Source organism: Rhinopithecus roxellana, chromosome 1, assembly GCF_007565055.1.
Source record: "Rhinopithecus roxellana isolate Shanxi Qingling chromosome 1, ASM756505v1, whole genome shotgun sequence".
In the NCBI taxonomy this organism is placed as follows: domain Eukaryota; kingdom Metazoa; phylum Chordata; class Mammalia; order Primates; family Cercopithecidae; genus Rhinopithecus; species Rhinopithecus roxellana.
Window position 1 is genome coordinate 98609683 of NC_044549.1, and position 23366 is coordinate 98633048.

General features: G+C 36.6%; 1 protein-coding gene across 1 annotated transcript in view; it reads right to left on the reverse strand.

The window, feature by feature from the left end:
* RSRC1 (arginine and serine rich coiled-coil 1) overlaps positions 1–20744 on the reverse strand; it is a 426163-nt gene extending 405419 nt beyond the window's left edge. The window contains exons 1-3 of the mRNA XM_030928335.1: positions 20584–20744; positions 8716–8911; positions 7480–7605 (exon numbers count right to left, since the gene is read on the reverse strand). Of these exons, the coding sequence (XP_030784195.1) occupies positions 7480–7605; positions 8716–8909 (320 nt within the window). The 5' untranslated portion in view covers positions 8910–8911; positions 20584–20744. The remainder of the gene's footprint in view (positions 1–7479; positions 7606–8715; positions 8912–20583) is intronic.
* Positions 20745–23366: the final 2622 nt, after the last annotated feature.

A 23366-nucleotide genomic window follows, 5' to 3' on the forward strand; every position in this document is an offset into this window, starting at 1 on the left:
GGAAATATTTGTCCGGGAGTACCAAGTTCATGAGTATATCTGTCACTTCAAATCCCTCAATGCCACCCACACACAATGGGTGTTTTGGATATGGTACAAAATGAACACATCCACATTACTTCAATTCCACATTAGGCAATAAAACGAAAATCACGCTGACCAGGGGTCTTCAGTACACAGAAATGACTAACAAAGTCAGACAAAAAATCAAGAGATAAGTGACAACAAAAAAAGATGAAAATGTATTCAAAAATAAACCATAATCATCCCACTAGATAAAGAAAAAGCTTTTAACAAAAACCAACAGTGATTGGTACTAAAAATTCCCAGCAAATAAGAAATACGGTGGTATTCTTCTTCAGTCTTATAAAAGGCAACCACAAGAAACTTACAGTTAACATATATTTAAAAGCCAAAGACTGAATACTTTCCTCCTAAAATAGGAAAAAAGGCAAGTTTGCCCACGCTCATCACTTTTCTTCAGCATAGTAGAACCTAGACACTGCAATGAGCCGAGAAAACTACAGAAATAGCAAACAATTCTAACAAGATGTAAAACTCATTTTTCAGGTAATTAATTGTCTTCATGGAAAATCTTAAGCTATCTTGAAAATATCTTCTACGGCTAATAAGAGTAGAAAGGTTACAGGATACAAACTAAACATATAAAATATGTAAAATATAAAAGGTACAAAACATATTATATACATGTACAAAATTACTCATATTTCTATATACACTAATCCAAAAATCCAAAATACTCCAAACTCTGAAACTTTCTGAGTGCCAGAATGATGCCATAAGTGGAAAACCCATATCTGATATCTTTGCTTTCTGATGGTTTAATGTACACAAACTTTGTCTCATACACAAAATTATTTAAAATATTGTTTAAAATTATTCAGGCTATATGTATAAGGTATATAGGAAACATAAATTTTGTGTTTAGATGTGATTTTTATCCCCAAGACATCTCATTATGTATATGTAAACATTACAAAATCTGAAAAAATCCAAAATCCAAAACACTTTAGGTCCTAAGTATTTTAGATAAAGAATATTCAACCTGTACTCAACAAATAATTGGAAAATAAAATGCTAAAATAATTCCATTTTCAATAGTGTCAAAAAATATGGAAATAAATTTAATAAAATATGTATGCTCTAGACTGAATGTTTGTGTCCTCAAAAATTCATATGCTGAAACCCTACTGACCAATGTGATGGTATTTGAAGATGGGTCTGGTGGGAGGTAATTAGGTCATGAGAGTGGAGCCCTCGTGATAGGATTCATGGCCTTCTGAGAAGAGATAAGAGAAAATTTGCTTCCTCTCTATGCTCTCCAAAATGTAACATGGGACACAAGAAGACAGCCATCTGTCAACCTAAAAGAGGGACCTCACCAGAACTAGACCATGCTGTAATCCTTATCCCTAACCTCCCAGGCTCCAGAACTGTAAGAAATTTATGTCACACAGTATCTTGTCACAGGTGCCCTGTCTGTGACAATGTGTAAAACCACTATAATGAAAACTACATAATACTGTTTGAGAAACTAAAGAAAAGCAAAATAAATGCAGAGATACAACATGTTCATAAATTGAAACATTCTATGATGTCAATACTCCTAGTCTACTGATTCAATAAACACCCAATCAAAATTCCAGCAAGCTTTTGACAAAATTGTCAAGTTGATTCTAAAATTTATATGAAATGTAAACAATAACATCTAACTTTAAGACTTCCTATAGAACCAAAGTAATCAAAATCGTGTAAGACTAGTATAAAAACAGACAAAGGAATGGAACCAAATAAACAATCCAGAAACAGAGTCACATTCATATAGTTAGTTGGTTTTCGACAGAGGTACCAAGACTACTCAGTAAGAAAATAGTGCTAGACCGGCCAGGCGCAGTGGCTCAAGCTTGTAATCCCAGCACTTTGTGAGGCCAAGGCGGGCGGATCACTTGAGGTCAGGAGTTCAAAACCAGCCTGTCCAACATGGTGAAAGCCCATCTCTCCTAAAATTACAAAAATTAGCTGGGCGTTGTGGTAGGCACCTGTAATGCCAGCCACTCGGGAGGCTGAGGCACCAGAATCGCTTGAACCCAGGAGATGGAGGTTGCAGTGAGCTGAGAATTATGCCACTGCACTCTAGCCTCAGTGACAGAGAGAGACTAGGAAGGAAGGAAGGAAGGAAGGAAGGAAGGAAGGAAGGAAGGAAGGGAGGAAGGGAGGAAGGGAGGAAGGAAGGAAATGGTGCTAGATCTCCATATGAAGAAAATAATTGAACCTAACCCCCTATCTCATATGATACACAAAAATTAATCTGAATCATCAGGCAAACCCCAAAGTAACTGCTATAGAAGAAAACCACTGAGAGATGCTAAAGTTAGTAAGTGAAAGGTTGAGGAGAAGCACGGAATATTTATAGTTAGAAAATATCTCTCCCAAGATACCTATTAACTACAAAAGGAAAGATAGTAACTTCACAGGCGAAACCTGGCACCCTAACTACATGATCAAGGTTAACACCACTATGACATAGCAGTATCACAGACCCCTTGATATGATGCAATAAGAAGTACACGATGTCATTTCTCTCGTATTCTTGCCAGAAAAGCATAGCTCACTCTACTCATGAGAAAACATCACACAAACTCAGGTTGAGAGGCAAACTACAAAATAAACGCCATTATTCCTCAAAAGTGCCAAAGTCATGAAAGACAAACACAGACTCATCTTTGGAGGAAGAACTCTCATAGACTGGAGGAGACTAAGAAGAGATTAACAACTAAATCCAATATAGAATCCTGGATTGGATCCTGGAGCAGAAAAAGAATGTTATGAGAAAACTGGTAAGATTTATAGCCTAGTTACTAGAACTGTATCAATGTTAAAGTCCTGCTTTTGATTATTGTACCAGGTGAGGTGATATGAGAGGTATAAGGAAATTCTCTATTATTTTTTGCAGCTTTTCTGTTAGTCTAAAAGTAGTTTAAAATAAAGGTTAGAAAAAGCCTGTAAGAAACAAAAAAAAGTTAACTTGAGAATGACGATGGCAAATGGCAGAATAGGATATCCCAGCCCTCATTCCCCGAGAAAGGCACTGATAAAACAATAATATACAAACCAAAATACCTGTATTGAACTTCAAAAAACAGTTAAGAAGTTGCATTACTCCAGGTGAGCTCAAAGCCAAGTACAGCCTCACTGAAATAAGTAAGAACCATTTTACTTCACCTGACTCTCTCTAAGGTCAGCAAACCTCAGTTCAGCTCATGGCTTTTGGGGTAACGGACTGGGGAAAATAGAAGCACGAAACGTAAGTCCAACATTCTGACTTTTCTGAGGGCCACCCAAGGGATGGGTTTCTGTCTTGCCTGGAGCACTAATGGAAACAGCATAGGTTAAATATCTGGGTGCCAACAAAAGCAAAAGAGAACAGAAACAGATGCTGTGGCACCAGAGGGCCAGCAGTACCAAAGATAGAGACTGGGATGACTCAGGACGATCAGGAAAAGTCATCCAACTTGTTTCTTCATCAGAAGTGAGAGAGAAAAGTGAAGTACATGCTTCAAATATTCCAGCATTTTGGAGAGCTACCAGAGGGAATGGTATCTCTCACCTGCTAAAGGGTGCTGATGAGGAAGCTGGCGTACATTGAAAAAAGCTAACTGGTGAAGGACGTTCCCCATAAGAAGCCAGTCCATAAAGACTAGGAAAGGCAGCTGTTTTTTAAAACTGCATAAAACTCAGCCAAAAAAAAAAAAAAAAAAAAAAATCACAAGGCAGTCAAATAAAGAAGAAACCTAGCCCAATCAAAGGAACCAAATAAATTGCCAGAAACCAATCTCAAAGAAACTGAGATCTATAAATTACCTGACAAAGAAATGAAAATAGTTGTCTTAAAGCTCAATGATCCAAGAAAGAACACAGATGCACAACTAAACAAAGTCAAGACAACAAAGTATAAACAAAAACAAGACTATCAATGAAGAGAAATTACATTTAAAAAAGCAAAAACGCTAACGCTGAAGAATACAATAACTGAATTGAAAAATTCACTAGAGAGGTTCAATAGCAAATGTAGTCAAGCAGAAGAACAAAATCAGAAAACACAAAGAAACATCCATTTAAAATTATTGAGTTAGGGAAGCAAAAGGAAAAAGAATAAAGAAAAGTGAAGGAAGCCTAACGGACTATAAGACATCATTAAACAGACCAATATACATATTATGGGAGTTATAGAAGAAGATAGAGAAAAAAACAGGGAGTTTATTGTGGAGTTACAGAAGAAGAAACAGAAATGAACAGAGAGCTTATTTGAAGACACAATGGCCAAAAATTTCCCAAATCTGAGAAAGCAAATAGGCACCCAAATTTAAGAAGTTCAAATGACTTTATCCTTTCACTTCAAGGGTGAAGTAAAAGAGGCCCACATAGACACATTATAATCAAATTAACAAAAGTTTAAGGCAAAGAGAGAATCTTGAAAGCAGCAAAAGTAAGTTGTCATATACAAGGGAGCTTTCATAAGATTTCAGCAATTTTGCAGTGGAAACATTACAGGCCAGAAAGGAATCAGGTGATATATTCAAAGTGCTGAAAGAAAAAAAAAAAAAACCCCATCAATCAAGAATACTATATCCAGCAAAATTGTTCTAAAAGAACAAGAGACAAATCAAATCTTTCCCAGATAAACAGAAGCTAAGGGAGTTCTTCACTACCAGATGTGCCTTACAAGAAATACTAAGAGGAGTCTTGCAAGTGGAAATGAAACGACACTAGACAGCAACACAAAAGTACATGAAAACATAAAGCTCACTGGCAAAGGTAATTATATACACAAGTACAGAGTACGGTAACACTGTAATGGTGGTATGTAAAACATTTTTAATTCAGATATAGAATTGAAAATATGACAGCATAAAAAATAGCAGTAACTATAAACGATATTAATGGACACAATAAGATGTAAACTGTGATATCAATAACATAAAATAGAAGTGGAGAAATATACAATAGTATTTCTGTATACAATCAAAGCTTATTACCAACTTAAAATAGATGTTTTGTATAAGCCTCATGGCAACCACAAAGAAAATACCTACAGAACATACACAAAATAAAATGAGAAAAAAAATCAAAGCATGTCAATACAAAAATCAACAAAACAAAAAAGAAGGCAGCAGGAGACATGAGAGACAAAATAGCTATAAGGCAGAAAACAATCAACAAAATGGCAACAGTAAGTCCTTCCCCATCAGTAATTACTGTAAATGTAACCGGATTAAACTCTCCAAACAAAACACAGATTAGCTGAATGAATTTTTCAAAACACACAATCATACACACAAGATACAATTACAGTATATGCTGTTTACAAAAGATGTGCCTTAGATGTAAAGACACACATATACTGAAAAAGATGATCCACACAAATGGTACCAAAAAAGAGCAGAAGTGGCCATACTTATATAAGACAAAATAGACTTTAAGTCAAAGACTGTCACAAGAAAAAAAGATAATTATATAATGATAAATGGGTCATTATTCTGGAATATATAACAACTATAAATATATATATGCACCTAACACTAGAGCACCCAAATATATAAAGCAAACATTGCCAAAATGGAAGGGAGAAATATTTAGTAACATTGTAATAGTAGGCTATTTCAATACTCCACTTTCAATAATGGATAGAAAAATAAGACATAAGAGGACCTGAACAACACTACAGATGAATTAGACCTAACATACATACACAGAACACTTCACACAACAGTAGCAAAATATGCATTCTTCTCAAGTGTACATGTAACATTCTCCAGTATAGATTTCATGTTAGGCCACAAAACAAGTCTTAACAAATTTAATAAGACCGAAATCATAGCAAGTATCTTTTCGAAACACAAAGAAATGAAACTAGACATCAACAGCAGCAGAAAAATCAGAAAATCCACAAATATGTAGAAATTAAACTACACACTCTTAAACAACCAAATATATCAAAGAAGAAATCATAAGAGAAATTAGAAAATACCTTTAGACAAATGAAAACACAAACACACATAGTAAAACTTAAGAGAAACAGCAAAAGCAATACTGAGGAAAGTTTTAGCATGAACACCTACATTTAGGAAAAAAAGAAAAGTCTCATATCAATCTAACTTTGTACTTCAAGGAACTAAATAAAGAACAAATTAAACCAAAAATTATCCAAATAAAGAAAATAAAAATGATTAGAGAAAAAATAAATAAAATAGAGAATAGAAAAGCAGAAAAACTTTAGGAAAAAAATCAACAAAACTAAGAGTTTTTTGAAAAACAACAACAAAATGAACAAGTACTTACTTGGATTAAGAGAAAATGAGGCCGGGCAAGGTAGATCATGCCTATAATGCCAGCACCTTGGGAGGATAAGGTGGGAGGACCAGTTGACACCAGGAGTTGGAGGCTAGCCTGGGCAATATGGTAAGACTGACTTCTACAAAACATATTTTAAAAAGTCAGCCAGGCCTAGTGGTGTATGCTTGTAGTTCTAGCCACTTAGGAGACTGAGGTGAGAAGATCATTAAGCCCAGGAGTTTGAGGCTGCAGTGAGTCACCAACACGCCCAAGCCTGGGTGACAGCGTAACACCTCATTTCCAAAAAAAAGAAAAAGAAAAATTGCCAGAAGCCTAAATTACCAAGAAGTCTACCTAAAATCAGAAATGAAATAGCAGACTTTACAATTGACGCCACAAAATTTGAAAGGATTATAAACTACTAAGAATGCTAATAAACTAGATAACCTAGAAGAAGTGGATAAATTCCTAGAAACATACCACCTACCAAGACTAAATCATGAAGGAAGAGAAAATCTTAACAGACCTATAAATAATAAGGAGATTGAATCAGTAAGCAAAAACCTTCTAACAAAGAAAAGCCCAGGAGCAGATAGCTTCATTGCATAATTCCACCAAACATTTAAAAAGAAATTAATGTCAATCCTTTTCAAAATCTTCCAAAAAACTGAAAAGGAGGGAGCATTTCCAAACTCATTTTATTAGGCCAGCATTACTCTGATACCAAAGCCAGACAAATATATTACAAGAAAACTGCAAGCCAAAATCCCTGATGAATACTGATGCAAAAATCCTTAACAAAATACTAGTAAACTCATGTCTGGGGAATGCACATGCATTGGTAGGGAACCCAACCTAGCCTACTGGACAATGAGAAGCTTTGTACACCCCAGCCAATAGCCAGAACCAAATGCAAGACATATGAGTGAGGCCACACCGGACCATCCAGTTCCAATCAAGCTATCACAGGACTAACTGCATGAATGACCCCAGGTGAGAAAAAAATAAGTGCCAGCTAAGCTCAGTCAAAATTATATAATTATAAGAAAATAAATGATTGTTGCTTTCACATTGCTAAATTTGTAATAATCTGTTACAAAGCAATAAATACTTAATAAAGCATACCTTCTTGTTCTGCTTTTCGACCTAGACCTCTGGGCTCTATAGGATTTCCCTCGACCCCTTGAACGACTTCGACTTCGTTTCCTTCTGGAGCCATAAGAAGAGCTACTGCTTGATCGATGCCTGCGTCTGAAATAAAATATAATCAAAGATCATTGCCATAAAAATTTTTATTATGAGCATTAAGGAAAAACCTAGATTCTAAAGAATCATCTCATTTTTACTGTCTCACTCTTTCCTGAAAACAAATAGAGATAAATTAAAATGTTATTTTTCTTGAACAGTCAGATGACTGATTCGTAACTTAGTGATTGGATCAGCTACTAATTAAGGTATTAAGGGGTCTTAGAATCTTTCCAAATATCATCAGATTATATGGTATGAAAACTAAACCAAGGCCAGGCTCAGTAGCTCATGCCTGTAATCCCAACACGTTGGGAGGCTGAGGCAGGAGGATCGCTTGAGGCCAAGAATTCAATACCAGCTTGGGCAACACAGCAAGGCCAAGTCTCTACAAAAAATAAAAATAAAAAAACTTAGCCAGGCATGGTGGCACATGCCTATAGTCCCAGCTATTCAGGAAGCTGAGGTGGGAGGATCCTTGAGCCCAAGAGATATGACTGCATCACTGCACTCCAGCCTGAGTGATAGAGCAAGATCTTGTCTCTAAAAAATTTAAAATTAAGTCCAGGCGCACTGGCTCATGCCTGTAATCCCAGCACTTTGGGAGGCCGAGGAGGGCAGATCACCTGAGGTCAGGAGTTCGACACCAGCCTGACCAACATGGTGAAACCCTGTCTCTACTAAAAATATAAAGTTAGCTGGGCATGGTGCTACATGTCTGTAATCCCGGCTACTCGGAAGGCTGGGAAGAATCGCTTGAACCTGGGAGGCAGAGGCTGCAGTGATCTGAGATCGCACCATTGTACTCCAGCCTGGACAACTAGAGCAAAACTCTGTCGCAAAAAAAAAAAAATTTAATTAATGAATTAATTTAATTTAATTAAAAAAGAAAACTACACCACTTTGTATCTATTTGCCTACTAAGAATAGACAAAGGTTGAGAACACTAGACCCACTGACTGGACCTGGTGGAAAAAAAAATTCTGGGTTGAGACTTTCATAAATACATAGCTAGTAAAAGAAAAATGTTTCATCTAGCAAAATTAAAAATATAAAAACATGAATTTTAAAGACTGTTATCCTCATTACCGTATAAACTAAAATTATGAAAATCACCTTCTATCATAAGAATGTGAACGAGGCTGAAGATCTCTGGACCAGGATCTTGACTTTGATCTTGATTTCCTTCCTCCTTTCTTTCGGCTGTATGTTCTACTATCTGAAGAACTGCTCGAGGAGGACCGTCTACGGTGTTTCTTTTTTCTCTTGCTTCTGCTTTCCTCTTCAGTATCTGATGACCGACGTCCCATTTCTATAAGCATAAGTTTGAAGAATATTATTTCTAACATGGTGGCACAATGGATGAAATGCAATATACTAATTTTTTATTTCATTTATTTATTTTAGAGACAGGGTCTCCCTTTGTATCCCAGGCTGGAGTGCAGTGGTACAATAATAGCTCACTGTAACCTGGAAGTCCGGGCTCCCGCGATCCTCCCCCAAGGCCTTCCAAAGTGCTGGGACTACAGGCATGAGCCACCGTTTCTGGCCTCAATGTACTACTTTTTATAAAACTTTGTAAAATTTTTTAAAGTCTTATTTAAAGTAAAATTGTTTATGTGCCTTGCTTCTTGACAAGACATGACAACAGTTCTTTATACCAATTGTCTCATATTTTAAGTTATATTTCTCATTAATTATCTGACATTTTCTTTAGTAATCAACCAACTATTCCTTTATTCTTACATTCCCTGATGACAAAAGATATTTTACTATCTTAGAGTTGAATTTTTTTTCTAACAGAAAATTCTACATCTTTAAATAGCTAAAACTTCATTAGTCATCAACAAAGTACAAACTGAAACAATGAATTATAATCATCATTTCACTTGTGAAACTTAGGGGAGAAAATATTAACTAAAGTACTAAAGTTGATGAGGTTATCATGAAATCAGTCAGCTCTTCACATACTGCTAATATCTATATAAGGTGGTAGAATAATCTTTTTAGAAAGCAATAAAACAATAATTTAAATTCAAAAGATATAATAGATATTATATAATAGATATCATATCTATAATAGATATTATATAATAGATATCCACATTTATATGTGTATATTACACATACACATATATATTTATATCCACATTAAGAAATATGTACACAATTGAATAATAATCTAAAAATGTTGATGCTTTTTTGACAGAGAAATCCTATTTCTACAAATACATCGAAAAAATTATCTAAAGGATATATTCATTAAAATATTCATCACAGCATTACTATATCCAGTGAGATAATTTAAGAAAATATGCACATAAGAAAATTAATATTTAAGTGATGAAATATATTTTTCATAATATAAAATATAATTTTTCAAACTATTTCTATATAGTTATGGTAACACAGATATTTAGTATAGAACAGAAAAAAAAATAGAACCTACAGCTTTCATATTTAGGAATTAACTTAGCTGACAAGAAGCTTAGTTGTCTTACCTTAATCTTTAGATTCTCATATGCAATACTATTTTTTATTAAAATAGTTATTAGTTATCTTTCAAAGTCATATAAAAACAAGATCCATTTATTGTAGTCACTTAAGATAAATAAAAGCTCATATCATCTTTAATATTTATTCAAAATAAGTTAAATATCATCACTATAAACCAAAAATTGGTGCAAAAGTAATTGCAGTTTTTGCCATGACTTTTAATGGAATATATTTATATATATAAGTATGTATTATCTATTTAATATATTAAATATACATTATGTATATTATATATTTAACATTAAATATATTTTAAATACGTGTATAATATATATTTAGTATTAACTATATATTTAATATATTAACATTAATATATTAATTCTATATTATTTATATATTTAATAATTATATTCCATTAAAAGTAATGGCAAACACCACAATTACTTTTGTGCCAACTTATAATATGTTAAATTACTGCTTTGCTTTCAGAAGCACCAGGTGAGCCAGCCCCTCCCTGATTCCAATACAATACCAGTTGAAAAAATCTCTTAGGACTCAAATCAAAACTTTAAGTTATTTACCTAAAGCCAGAATTAAGGATTTTAAATGTAGCTCTGAATCTCCAAGTTGTTCACATGTCTAAGATTTTACAGTTTAACAAAACACTGGGAAGACTTGGTTTTGAAGCCTTCAGTAAATCACTAACATATCTAAGCCAGTTTCCTCATTTAAAAAATGAAACTACAATAGGTAAAAGATTACCACACTTTCCAGCTTTGAATGATTATGAAAGTATAAATATGTACATGTATCTATATATGTAAATACAAACATACATTTAAATAGAAACATAATACAGATGTACATAAGGTATATCTGTACATACATATAAATTCAAACATGTACATGATACCCATTTATACATAAAATATATACATATATCCATTTTATATATATAAAATAGATATCCACATATGTATGTGTATATATTATACACATACACATATATCCATGTTAAGAAAGATGTACACAATTGAATAATAATTTTTTTATTTCTTGGCTTTTAATTCCTTTCTTGCTTTCACCTTTAATCATTTAAGAATGTTCTTTACACACAAACAACCATTTAAATTAAGGTGAGCTTTTACTATCTTGCTATCTTGTTTCAAAAAATACCAAAATAAGATTAAAGAAATTAAAAAATATAAATTTGAAAGGGTAGAGACTAGAAAACAACAGGAACATGAGATATGTCAACAAACTTTTGGCAAATGAAAAACACATGGAGGATTTAGAGGTAAGAAAGCTTATTATCAGGCAACTGTAGAGAATTCCAAGAGAAAAGCAAATTCACATAGCAAAAATCAGAAAGGATCAGGAATTTAAGACATCAGATACCAGAGCAGGCACAATGAGGCCACGAAGCTAAAAAACAAAAAAATTGATTGAATTTATGTAGTAGTGTTCCCAAGTCCCGCCATTCTATCCAGCCAGGTGATACTCTTCCCCAATCCCCAGAGGAGATAAGATTTATTTTGGGGGGAAAATGAACCAAAGAAGCACCAGGTCCAAGGACACAGTTAAAAAAAAGACAGAGATGCTAAACTAAAGGTTAAAGAGATTAAGTTGGCCAGGTGCAGTGGCTCACGCCTGTAATCCCAGCACTTTGGGAGGCGAAGACGGGCAGATCACGAGGTCCGGATATCGAGGCCATCCTAGCTAACACAGTGAAACCCCATCTCTACTAAAAATACAAAAAAATTAGCTGGGCGCGGTGGCGGGCACCTGCAGTCCCAGCTACTCGGGAGGCTGAGGCAGGAGAATGGCGTGAACCTGGGAGGCCGTGGAGCTTGCAGTGAGCCGAGATCGCGCCACTGCACTCCAGCCTGGGCCACAGAACAAGACCCCGTCTCAAAAAAAAAAAAAAAAAAGAGGTTAAGTTAAAGTCTACAATCAAATAGAAAAGTCACAGCCCTCTTGTTCTTGGATCCAAGAATTCTGAAGTCAAGCATATCTCCTACAATGGCAATTAGAGGATTCTTGAATAGCTGCAAAAACTGAACAACACCTAAGAAAAGATATATAAGTATTTGAGAGTTCCCCCTAAAAAGGGCAGGCCCCTACCCAATCACCCTATAAGGAAGCCTACTAGTTGACAAGTCCAAACCTTAGATACAGGTTACAACTGTATTTATAACATTTTTCTGTAGACATGTTTTCTGTTAACTTTTTGCTGAATATACAACAAAATATAATCAAACAAGATGAAAGCCTTCACCATAAAAGACAGAAACTAAAACAGAAAGAAAATAAGCAAGTGATAGTAAACCAGAACATACAGAAAAAAACTTCAAGAACAAAAATCACAGCTAATATCCTCAGATGCACGTGAGAGGATGATCCAGCAAACAAGACTAGGGGGAACATTTGGAGAACAGGACAGACAGCTGAAAATGTAAACAAATGACAGTTTTAAAAACCACACACACACACACAAAAGGCCAGGTACCGTGGCTCACGCCTATAATCCCAGAACTTTGGGCAGCCAAGGCAGACAGATTGCTTGAGTCCAGGAGTTTGAAACCAGCCCCGCCAACATGGTGAAAACTGTTCTTTACAAAAAATACAAAAATTAGCTAGCCTTGGTGGTGCATACTTGTAGTACCAGCTACTCAGGAGACCGAGGCAGGAGGATCACCAGAGCCCAAGTGGGCAAGGCTACAGTGAGCCAACATTGTACCACTACATTCCAGCCTGGGAGACAGAGCGAGACCCAGTCTAAAAAAAACAGACAACAAAAGCAATAAGGTTGGAAAAGAGGTTAAAGGACTCAAAAAAAGAAAAAGAAAAAGAGACAGACATTTTACAAACAGAAGAGGATCAATCTGGAGGTCCAAAATGCACCTGATATGCATTCTATAAAAAAAGAACAGAAAAGCTTGGCATAATGGTATAGGCCTGTAGTCCCAGTTACTCTGAACACTGAGATGGGAAGATACCTTGACCCCAGGAGTTTGAGGTTGCAGTGAGCTATAATCCCACCATTGCACCCCCAGCCTGGGTGATAGGGCGAGATCCTGTCTTAAAAAACAGGAGAAAAGGGATGAAGAAAACTTACCCAAAAATTAAATTTCCAGGTCAGACATGGTGGCTCACATTTGTAATATCAGCACTTTGGGAGGCCAAAGTGAGTGGATTGCTTGAGCCCAGGAGTTTGAGACCAGCCTAGGCAACATGGTGAAACCTCTGTCTCTACAAACAATCAGCTTTGATTTGAGCATGGTGGTGCACACCTGTAGTGCCAGCTACTTGGAGGTGCTGAGGCAGCAGGATCACTTGAGCCCAAAAGGTCCAGGCTGCAGTGAGCTGCAATCGCCCTACTGCACTCTAGCCTAGGCAACACAATAAGTCCTTGTTTCAAAGTTTCAGAATTGAAAGACGAATTGCCCTAAGTCCCTGGGACAATGATTTTTCTAAAAAGACATACATACACCCAGTATATCTCATAAAAGCTTCAGACAGGCCGGGCGCGGTGGCTCAAGCCTGTAATCCCAGCACTTTGGGAGGCCGAGACGGGCGAATCACGAGGTCAGGAGATCGAGACCATCCTGGCTAACACGGTGAAACCCCGTCTCTACTAAAAATACAAAAAAACTAGCTGGGCGAGGTGGCGGGCGCCTGTAGTCCCAGCTACTCGGGAGGCTGAGGCAGGAGAATGGCGTAAACCCGGGAGGCGGAGCTTGCAGTGAGCTGAGATCTGGCCACCGCACTCCAGTCCGGACGACAGAGCAAGACTCCGCCTCAAAAAAAAAAAAAAAAAAAAAAAAAAAAAAAAAAAAAAAGCTTCAGACACCAGGAATATAGAGAAGATCTTAGAAATTTCTACAGAAAAAAAAAAATGGGTAGCACAATAAAAGGCACAGGGGTTTTCATAACACAGAAAACAATGGAGACTAGCCTTTAAAATGCTGAGAAAATGAATCTCAATCTAGAATCTCTGTCCAGCCAAATCACTGCTCTACTTTGAGATTAGAATAAAGACATTTTCAGACACATAAGGTCCCAAAATTACACCCTACACTCTCCCCTTTTCATGAAGCTACTTGACAGTGTGCTCCATGAAAAGGAGAGTATCACAACAGACAACCCAGATTCAAAATATAAGTAATCTTATACTGAAGATAGGTAAGACATCCCAGACTGATAGCATGTAAGTGATACATCAATAAACAAGAGACAAAAATCTTTTCCCTATAGAAGCTTACATTCTAGTACCAGCAATTTTCAAAATGAGGCCTGTAGCCCCTTGGGGATCTCTACAAAACTTTCAGGGGACTCAAGAAGTCAAAACTTATTCACTGTAATACAAAAACATTATTTACCTTTTTCACTGTGCTGACTTTTGCACTGATGGTGCAAAAGTAATAGTGGACAAAACTGCTGGCACCTTAGCACAAATCAAAGCAGAGGCACCAAATTATACTTAGTAGTCACTGTAGCCTTCACTGCCATACAGTCACAGTAAAAAATTAAAAAATAAAAAAAAGCAATTTCAATAAAGAATGTCCTCAATAAAGCAGTAAAAATCATAAATTTTACAAAATTTCCACTGTTGAGTACATACACATCTTTTTAATATTGTTATGAAATGAGAGACACACATAACTTCTGCCATATATTGAAGAATGCTGGTTGTTTCAAGAACAAGCATTTGTGTAACTGAATTGCAACTTGAATTAGCTGCTTTTATTATGAAACATTATTTTATTTTAAAAACTCACTATAACTATGCAGACTTGAGTATTTGGAATACCTTTTCTTGAAAATGAAGGGATCCTTCCATTTCAAGGAAAACAGTATTCATTGCTGATGATAAAATTCAAGATCACAAGCAAAAATTCGAATTTTAGATAATTTGTATTGCCACCATGAGAAAAACAGCTTCTGAATACTTAAAAACTTCTGAGATCATCAGTGATATTAACAAATGTATATTTTTGATATATAATGAAGGGTGTCAACATTAGAAAGATATGCCTAACTCAGTGAGCCAATCTTTTCCAATTGGCCAGTGCAAAATGTCACAAAATCACACATGGGTAAAAGATCCATTCAGAGTGTAAGTCAGACCAATAGATTTTAACATAATGGAATACCAAAGGTCATCCATATGGTTTCAAAAACCATATTAAAACAGAACTTCAAGAAATTAACACTTAATCAACTTTTGGTGTAATACAAAAGACATAATTACTTGAAAGGGGTACTAAAACACTTATCTGTGTAAAAACCAGATTTTTTTCTAAACTTCAATTAAAACAATTTATCTCAATGGACTGAATGAAGAAGCAGATATGAGAATCCAGCCATCTTCTATTAAACCAGACATTAGAAATTTGCAAAAAAGGAAAATAATGCCACTATTCTCACTAAGTTTGTTTTGGAAAATACAGTTATTTTTCATATCAAAGATATTTATGTTACCACATTTTGGGTTTATTGTTATTAAGTGAATTCATGAAGATTTCAAACTTTTGTTTTAATTAATAAGGTAAACATTTATAGATTTATAGATATGATCCAAATAAATGAAATTTATTGGGTCCTTAACAATCTTTCAGAGTGTAAAGAGACCCTAAGACTAAAATGTTTGAGAACCACTGCTCTAAGATACTACAGTCATTCCCATTCTCTATTTCTGTCCTTTATACTACATCTCTGAGTAAGGCACAAACAAGTAGAAAAAAAGGGACACAAATCTATGTGCCCTGGGGGTGACCAAAAAAAGAAAACAGGAGAAGGTCAGTATAAATTTTTTCTTTGTTCTAATTACAAACAACATAATTTATCCAAAATAGAAGGCTGGTTGATTACATTTAACACACGTTAATGAAAGATACAAAAATCCTTCTCTGGAACATACCTCAAAATAACAAGAGCCATTTACAACAAACCCACAGCCAATATCATACTGAATGAGAAAAAGCTGGAAGAATTCTTGAAAACCAGCACAAGGACGTCCTCTCTCACCACTCCTATTCAACATAGTATTGAAAACTCTGACCACAGCAATCACGCAAGAGAAAAAAATAAAGGGCATTCGAATAGGAAGACAGGAAGTCAAATTGTCCTTGTAGATGACATAATCCTATATCTAGAAAACCTCATCATCTCAGCCCAAAAGCTTCTTAAGCTGATAAGCAACTTCAGCAATGTCTCAGGATACAAAATCAATGTGCAAAAATCACTAGCATTCCTACACACCAATGACAGTCAAGTAGAGAGCCAAATCATGAATGAACTCCCATTTACAACTGCTATAAAGAGAATAAAATACCTAGGAATACAGCTAACAAGGAAAGTGAAGGACCTCTTCAAGGAGAACTACAAACCACTGCTCAAGGAAATTAGAGAGGACCACAAAGAAGTGGAAAAACATTCCATGCTCATAGACAGGAAGAATCAATATCATGAAAATGGCCATACCACCCAAGGTGACCTAAAGATTCAATGCTATTCGCATCAAACTACCATTAACATTCTTCACAGAATTAGAAAAAAACTATTTCAAAATTCATACGGAACCAAAAAAGAGCCCATATAGCCAAGACAATCCTCAGCAAAAAGAACAAAGCTGGAGGCATCACAGTACCTGACTTCAAACTATACAAGGCTACAGTAACCAAAACAGCATGGTACTGGTACAAAGACAGACACATAGACCAATGGAACAAAATAGAGAACTTAGAAATAAGACCACACATCTACAACCATCCAATCTTTGACAACCCTGACAAAAAACAAGCAATGAGGAAAGGACTCCCTATTTAATAAATGGTGCTGGGAGAACTGGCTAGCCATATGTAGAAAATTGAAAGTGGACCCCTTCCTTATACCTTATACAAAAATTAACTCAAGATAGATTAAAGACTTAAATGTAAAACCCAAAACTAGAAAAACCGTAGAAAAAAATCTAGGCAATACCATACAGGCCACAGGCACGGGCAAAGATTTCTTGGCAAAAGCGTCAAAAGCAATTGCAACAAAAACAAAAATTAAAATGGGCTCTAATTAAACTAAAGAGTTTCTGCACAGCAAAAGAAACTATCATCAGAACGAACACACAATCTATAGGGGACAACTTTTGCAACCTATACAACTGACAAAGGTCTAATGTCCAGAGTCTATAAGGAAGTGAAACAAATTCACAAGAAAAAAAAGCAATCCCATTAAAAAATGGGCAGAGAACATGAACAGACACTTCTCAAAAGAAGACATTTATGTGGCCAACAAACATATGAGAAAAAAGTCAACATCACTGATCATTAGAGAAAAGCAAATCGAAACCACAATGAGATACCATCTCATGCCAGTCAGAATGGGAATTATTAAAAAGTCAAGAAACTGCCTGGCGCAGTGGCTCACACCTGCAATCCCAGCACTTTGGGAGGCTGAGGGGGGGCAGATCACGATGTCAGGAGATGGAGACCATCCTGGCCAACATGGTGAAACCCTGTTTCTACGAAAAACACAAAAATTAGCTGCATGTGGTGAAGCGTGCCTGTAATCCCAGCTACTCGGGAGGCTGAGGCAGAATTGCTTGAACCAAGGAGTCAGAGGTTGCAGTAAGCTGAGAATGCACCACTGCACTCCAGCCTGGCGACAGAGCAAGACTCCACCTCAAAAAAAGAAAAAAAGTCAAAAAACAACAGATGCTGGCAAGGCTGTGGAGAGACAGGAACACTTTTATTAATAAACTGTGAGTGAGAATGTAAATTAGTTCAACCACTGTGGAAGATGATGTCACAGGAATCATCCAGAATGCGTGATTCTTTGAGGAATCACCTGTGTGGTGATTCACCAAAGACCTAGAACCAGAAATACCATTTGACCCAGCAATCCATTACTGGGTATATACCCAAAGAAATAGAAATCATTCTATTATAAAGACACATGCACGTGTATGTTCACTGCAGCATTATTCACAATAGCAAAGACACAAAATCAAACTAAATGCCCATTGCTGATAGACTGAATAAAGAAAATGTGGTACATATACACCATGGAATATTACGGAGCCACAAAAAAAGAATGAGATCATCATTTGCAGGGACATGGATGGAGCTGGAAGCCATTATCCTCATCAAACTAACACAGGAAGAGAAAACCAACCACCACATGTTCTCACTAACAAGTGGGAGCTGAACACTGAGAACACATGGACCTGGGAGGGGAACAACACACAATGGGGCCTGTGGTGGGGGTACAGGGGAAGGGAGAGCATCAGGAAAAATAGATAACGCATTCTGGGATTAATATTTAGGTGCAGCAAACCACCATGACACACGTTTACCTATGTAACAAACCTGCACATCCTGCGCATGTACCCCAGAACTTAAAATAAACCCTTCCTTAGAGAAACCAAGAAAAGGTTGAAAAACCACTGTGACAAAACTATAAATATTTCAAGTGACACATTTACATTTCAGAAAAATTACACTGAAATATAATTAACCCCAATAAAAGAAAGCAAAAGGTCACCATATTTCTTTGTTATAGTTAACTTCAAACATTTATTCACAAAAGGGAGTGAACACTAACAGCAAATCACAAGGTAGATCTCAAAATTGTCTTCTCTATGACAGGTACTGAAGTCCTACTCACCACCACAGACATAAACTTACCCCTAGATTTCCATTATGTCATCAGCATGTAATTAAATACACTTGCCAATTCAAGTCATGGTAATCAATTTATATTACATACTCCTAGTAAGGAAGAATTCTTTATACTTAACTCCACCAGTAAGGAGCAATGAATGGAAAGACACATTAATAGTTCTTTCTCATAAGGGCAATGAATGATGAATGGAGCACAGGCTTTTAGAGTCCCACAAGCTAACAATTTTCAATTTATCTGTAAGTGAAAGAGACAATATGGGACAGAGTTCCTATAGCTCTTGGCTTCCTGTTCTCACTCTAGTTCTTCCTGGTTGTAGCCTCATGGTTGCAAAACTCACCCAACTACTCCCACTACAGAATTGAAGCCATGGCATGCAATGACTACAGGAGGAAATCAATTTACAGAAACATCTTAATGTAAAGTTCACGTGCCTGATTTCTGTCAAAACACTTCTCCCATCACAATTAAAAACTTGGAAGCATCTTTCTTTTTAAAAACGCATGATCAATCATAGGAATTTATCCCCAATGGTTTGGAAATGAAAGCAGGAAATACAACTATAGATCTATAACAACCCGCTTTCAAAGAACTTTTCCAATTCATAACACCTCCCTTTGTGAGACTGGTTGAGTTGGCAAGGCCAATTAACAAAAAGGTGCCAGCTGTTTTTCTTGTTTTCAGATTCTGACATTTTTAGCCCTCTTACTGAAAAACATAAATAAAGTGTTATATCACTTAGCACGAAATCTTTGCCTGCAAAGAAAGTGAATATTTGTAAACTCGAAGACTAGAGAGGCTCTTAAAGGATACCTAGTTTCCCCCAAGGTTGCAACTGTCACACCTGCTCCAAATTTTAAACCTGGGAACTCTGCTTACCTCCTTCACTTAGAGCTTTTATAATACATCTAAGTTCAAAGACGACAGCTCGAATGTTTTCTTGTGACAACAAAAGAAATTTGAATTTATGTATATATTACCTAGTTAGTTGGAACACAATTGGGTTACTGTTAATTCTGGAAGGGGAAAAAATATTTTTTTGTTTAGGTTTCCAGTGTGCATTTAAAGATACACAACCTCTGAGAGAAATTACGTCAAGGTTAACCTAAAATCAAGAGCAGGCAACATGCCTTACGGTGCATTATAACATCTTGCAAAAGTAAACAAAGCCATATGCTCTTAGTCACATGGCCACAAGTACAGAAGTCAAAGGAATATATAGTGTGTTTAAGGCAAGCATATTTATACTTCAAGAAAGGAACGTCTATTTCACCCTGCACCACTTCTCTCAGCAAGCCAGTGTGGGCCAGAAAGGGTAGGGCGGAATCAGAAAGACGTGGATCTAAGGCAGGGACAGCGGAGTGAATGGGATAGAGGGCACCAGAATCCAGCCTCCGTCTTGCTCCACCCTACCTGGCTAGTGAGGAAGCGCCAGGCTTATATTGCAAGATGAGCCAGGAAACCCAAAAGCAGCGATGAAGAGCCAGGAATGGGGGGCGAGGGGAGGAGTCGGCGAACTCTCCGACACGTCCTCAAGACAGAGGGCCAAGCTTGAGGCCTGCGGCCACCTACCCACCCCATCCTACAGCCACCAGCCTTGACCCAGGGAGTCCGGGGCCTCCCAGGTGCTGGACGCATGCGCACGTTGACACTGCACACGGCGCTAGGCCGCCGCCCACCCCTCAGCCGACATCCAGCGCAAACTGCGCCAGGCCCCACGCCGCCTCTTGCCAGAGCAGGGCCTCGGAGCCCCGCAGCCACGGACGCCGCTCGCCAGGCCCTGGTCGTGGGCATCACCTCGGTCCAGACCTTTGGGCTCACACCTTCCGCTGCCGTGCAAGCTCCGCAGACCACCGAGACGTTTCTTTAGATCAGGGCGCCGCCGGCGTACACCGAACTTGCTTCAGTTTAAGCTCAGCGCCTTCCTGGTTCTAGCGCCAGGCAGCTTCAGCCGAGATATCGAGTGCATCGATGGATGCTGCCAGGCTCTGGGAATGCCGAGGGAGTAGATTTTAACGCTGCCAATTTTTTGTTTGGCGTTTGTTTTGCGTGCCTGTTTATTTTGATTTTATTGTTACCAAAAGCAATAAAGGTGGGACTGGAGAGTGTTATTGTCTTAGTAGTCGTCGTTATCGTCATGGGTAATCAGTAAACAAATCTGCATCGTAGGAAGTTATGTTTATGACACCTACACGAAACCAAATTGGTTATCTCATGCTGGGGGAGGGGAAAACTCACCCAACGATAATAAATCATGGGAGTGTGTCTGTATAGAGTCTTGTGTGATTAAATTGTAATGATTTATTTGCAAAAATGCATTAAAAGTCGGTGTTTCTTCTGCCCTGAAGGTGAAGGCACTCACAAGTTGAGTGCAAATTAGTTTCTCAGATTAAAGTAACTGGTTAGTAGAGGAATGGGAGAAAGCTGCCTGAGGCGAGGCGGGGAGCGGTTTCTTCTGAAGGAGAAATCAAATTTATAGGTGTGTGGGGTTTTTTAATTTAAACCAATAGAAATTAAAGAGACTCAGCATTTTCTGTAACTCATACTACATAACTTATTTTTCCTTACATGAAAATTATTTTTTCCTCATTTACGCTTAGGCAAAGCTAAAAAGATAAATAAATTGTTGGCCTGGGTTTTGGTCGACTATGAGAACCAACTCATTCACCACTGCTAGATAACCAAGCTACAATTTTCCGCAGATATTTGAGATGGTAAAAAAATCACCTCCACAATATATTTTTCATAAATAATATACCTTAACTAGCCAATTTTGAGGCACTGTTTTAAAACTTAACTACTACAATACTACGTGTATATTTTAAATAATTCAAAAGCTGGGGAAACCCTTGTTGGGGTCCTGAATTTTATTGGTACCTGTGTATCCGTCCACAGACTGTCAGCTGAGCTTTACCATAAATGCTTTTTTTTTTTTTTTTTTTTTTTTTTTTTTTTACCAAAACTGTATTTTGAAATGTCCTATCTCTGGAAAATATTTGCTGTTTAATGAAACAAAATCATTGGAACTTTGTGAGCATTTATTAGTATATGATTTTATAACCTTGAATTTTTTTTAAAGTAAACTTTCCTTAGGCCAGTGGGAATCTGTGGTCAGACACTAAAGATTTCTCTAGCTCCATCTGTTATCAACACTACTATTCCTAAATATGCAATGAGCCAAAAAGCTGAGATCACGGGAAAATCTATTGGTTTGAATTACACAATAGTTGTGTCTGTGACTTCCCTGATTACCTTTAAAATGGTCATCTTTCCCTCAAGCTCAGTAGTTGAAATATGAGTTCAAACCTAAAAATCATGCTTAAAAAGGCAAACTAGTAGCTGGTGGGTCTCCTGATTCCTTGCCGACTTCTAACAGTGGTTATTTTTGAGTTATTTATGAATATGTATTTAACACCTCAGTTTGAGAGCACCTTGAGCACCATATCCACTTAGCTCACCCCATTACTGGCCTTTCTGCTACATAATCTTAAAAACAGATTTTCATAAAGGACTAAAGTTTTTTTGATTATTTTCCTCTGATAATATCAGAAAGTAGTTACAGAGAGTAACCCAAGACTCAATGTGAAATTGTTTCTAAATTTGTATAACTTTGGAAACTTTGAGTATTTGAGTCCCTTTTGTGGTGTAACAAAACAAAAGCAAGTACTGACACAATGTATTAATACCTAAAAGCTATAGCTGTGGAAAAATTATAGACATTGGCTCTCCTAAAAGTGGCAAAAAATGAAATGTTTTAAAAAGGCAAAACATTTCTGAAAAGCATGATATACATAATCCTTAAATTCACCAAATGTGAACATTTTAATATGAGTATTGTAGAATAACATAAGGTTATATCCAGCTTCTATTTACATCTATTTGAGAAACACTAATATATTAAGTTATAATTGTGTTCTCTTTTTACAAGTGTTTCAGATTGTTTTGACGGAACTTCTTAAATTATCTGCTAATTTGTTTTGATGCCTTAACCAATATATGGAACATGTACATATTAATGTTCTGTAATTCCTCTTATTTTTACTGAGAGTATTAGATCCAAAATAATGATCAAGTTACCTTTAACTTCCAGAAAGTCTGCATTAATATTCAGAGTACTTGAAAATGTCCCCTAAGCCACACTTAAAGAGGTATATTTGTTTACACACTTAAATATAACTTTTCATATGTAAATATTCTTTTGTGAGTATATATTTGCATAGCCACACTTCTCACAGCAAGCCCTGTCCGGCAAAATACAGATAAATGACTCAGGAATATAGATGTTCCTCTAATGTAACAAACCGTTCTGAGGAAAATAGACCAGAAATAGAATTTTAAATCGTTGCGGGGGGAGGGGAGGAAGAGAGAGAGAGAGAGAGAGAGAGAGAGAGAGGGAGAGAGAGAGAGAGAGAGAGAGAGAGAGAGAGAGAGAGAGAGAGAGAGGACGTTTACTCCTGGCGAGCGTCTCTTTTTTAGCACTCCGCAATAAATGAAATTAGACGAGGTACAAACTTAACGTCGATTTTTTTTTCCAGACTCGAATAGGGATAATCTCTTGTTTTTCAAATTAGTAAATAAACTCGGATGTTTCC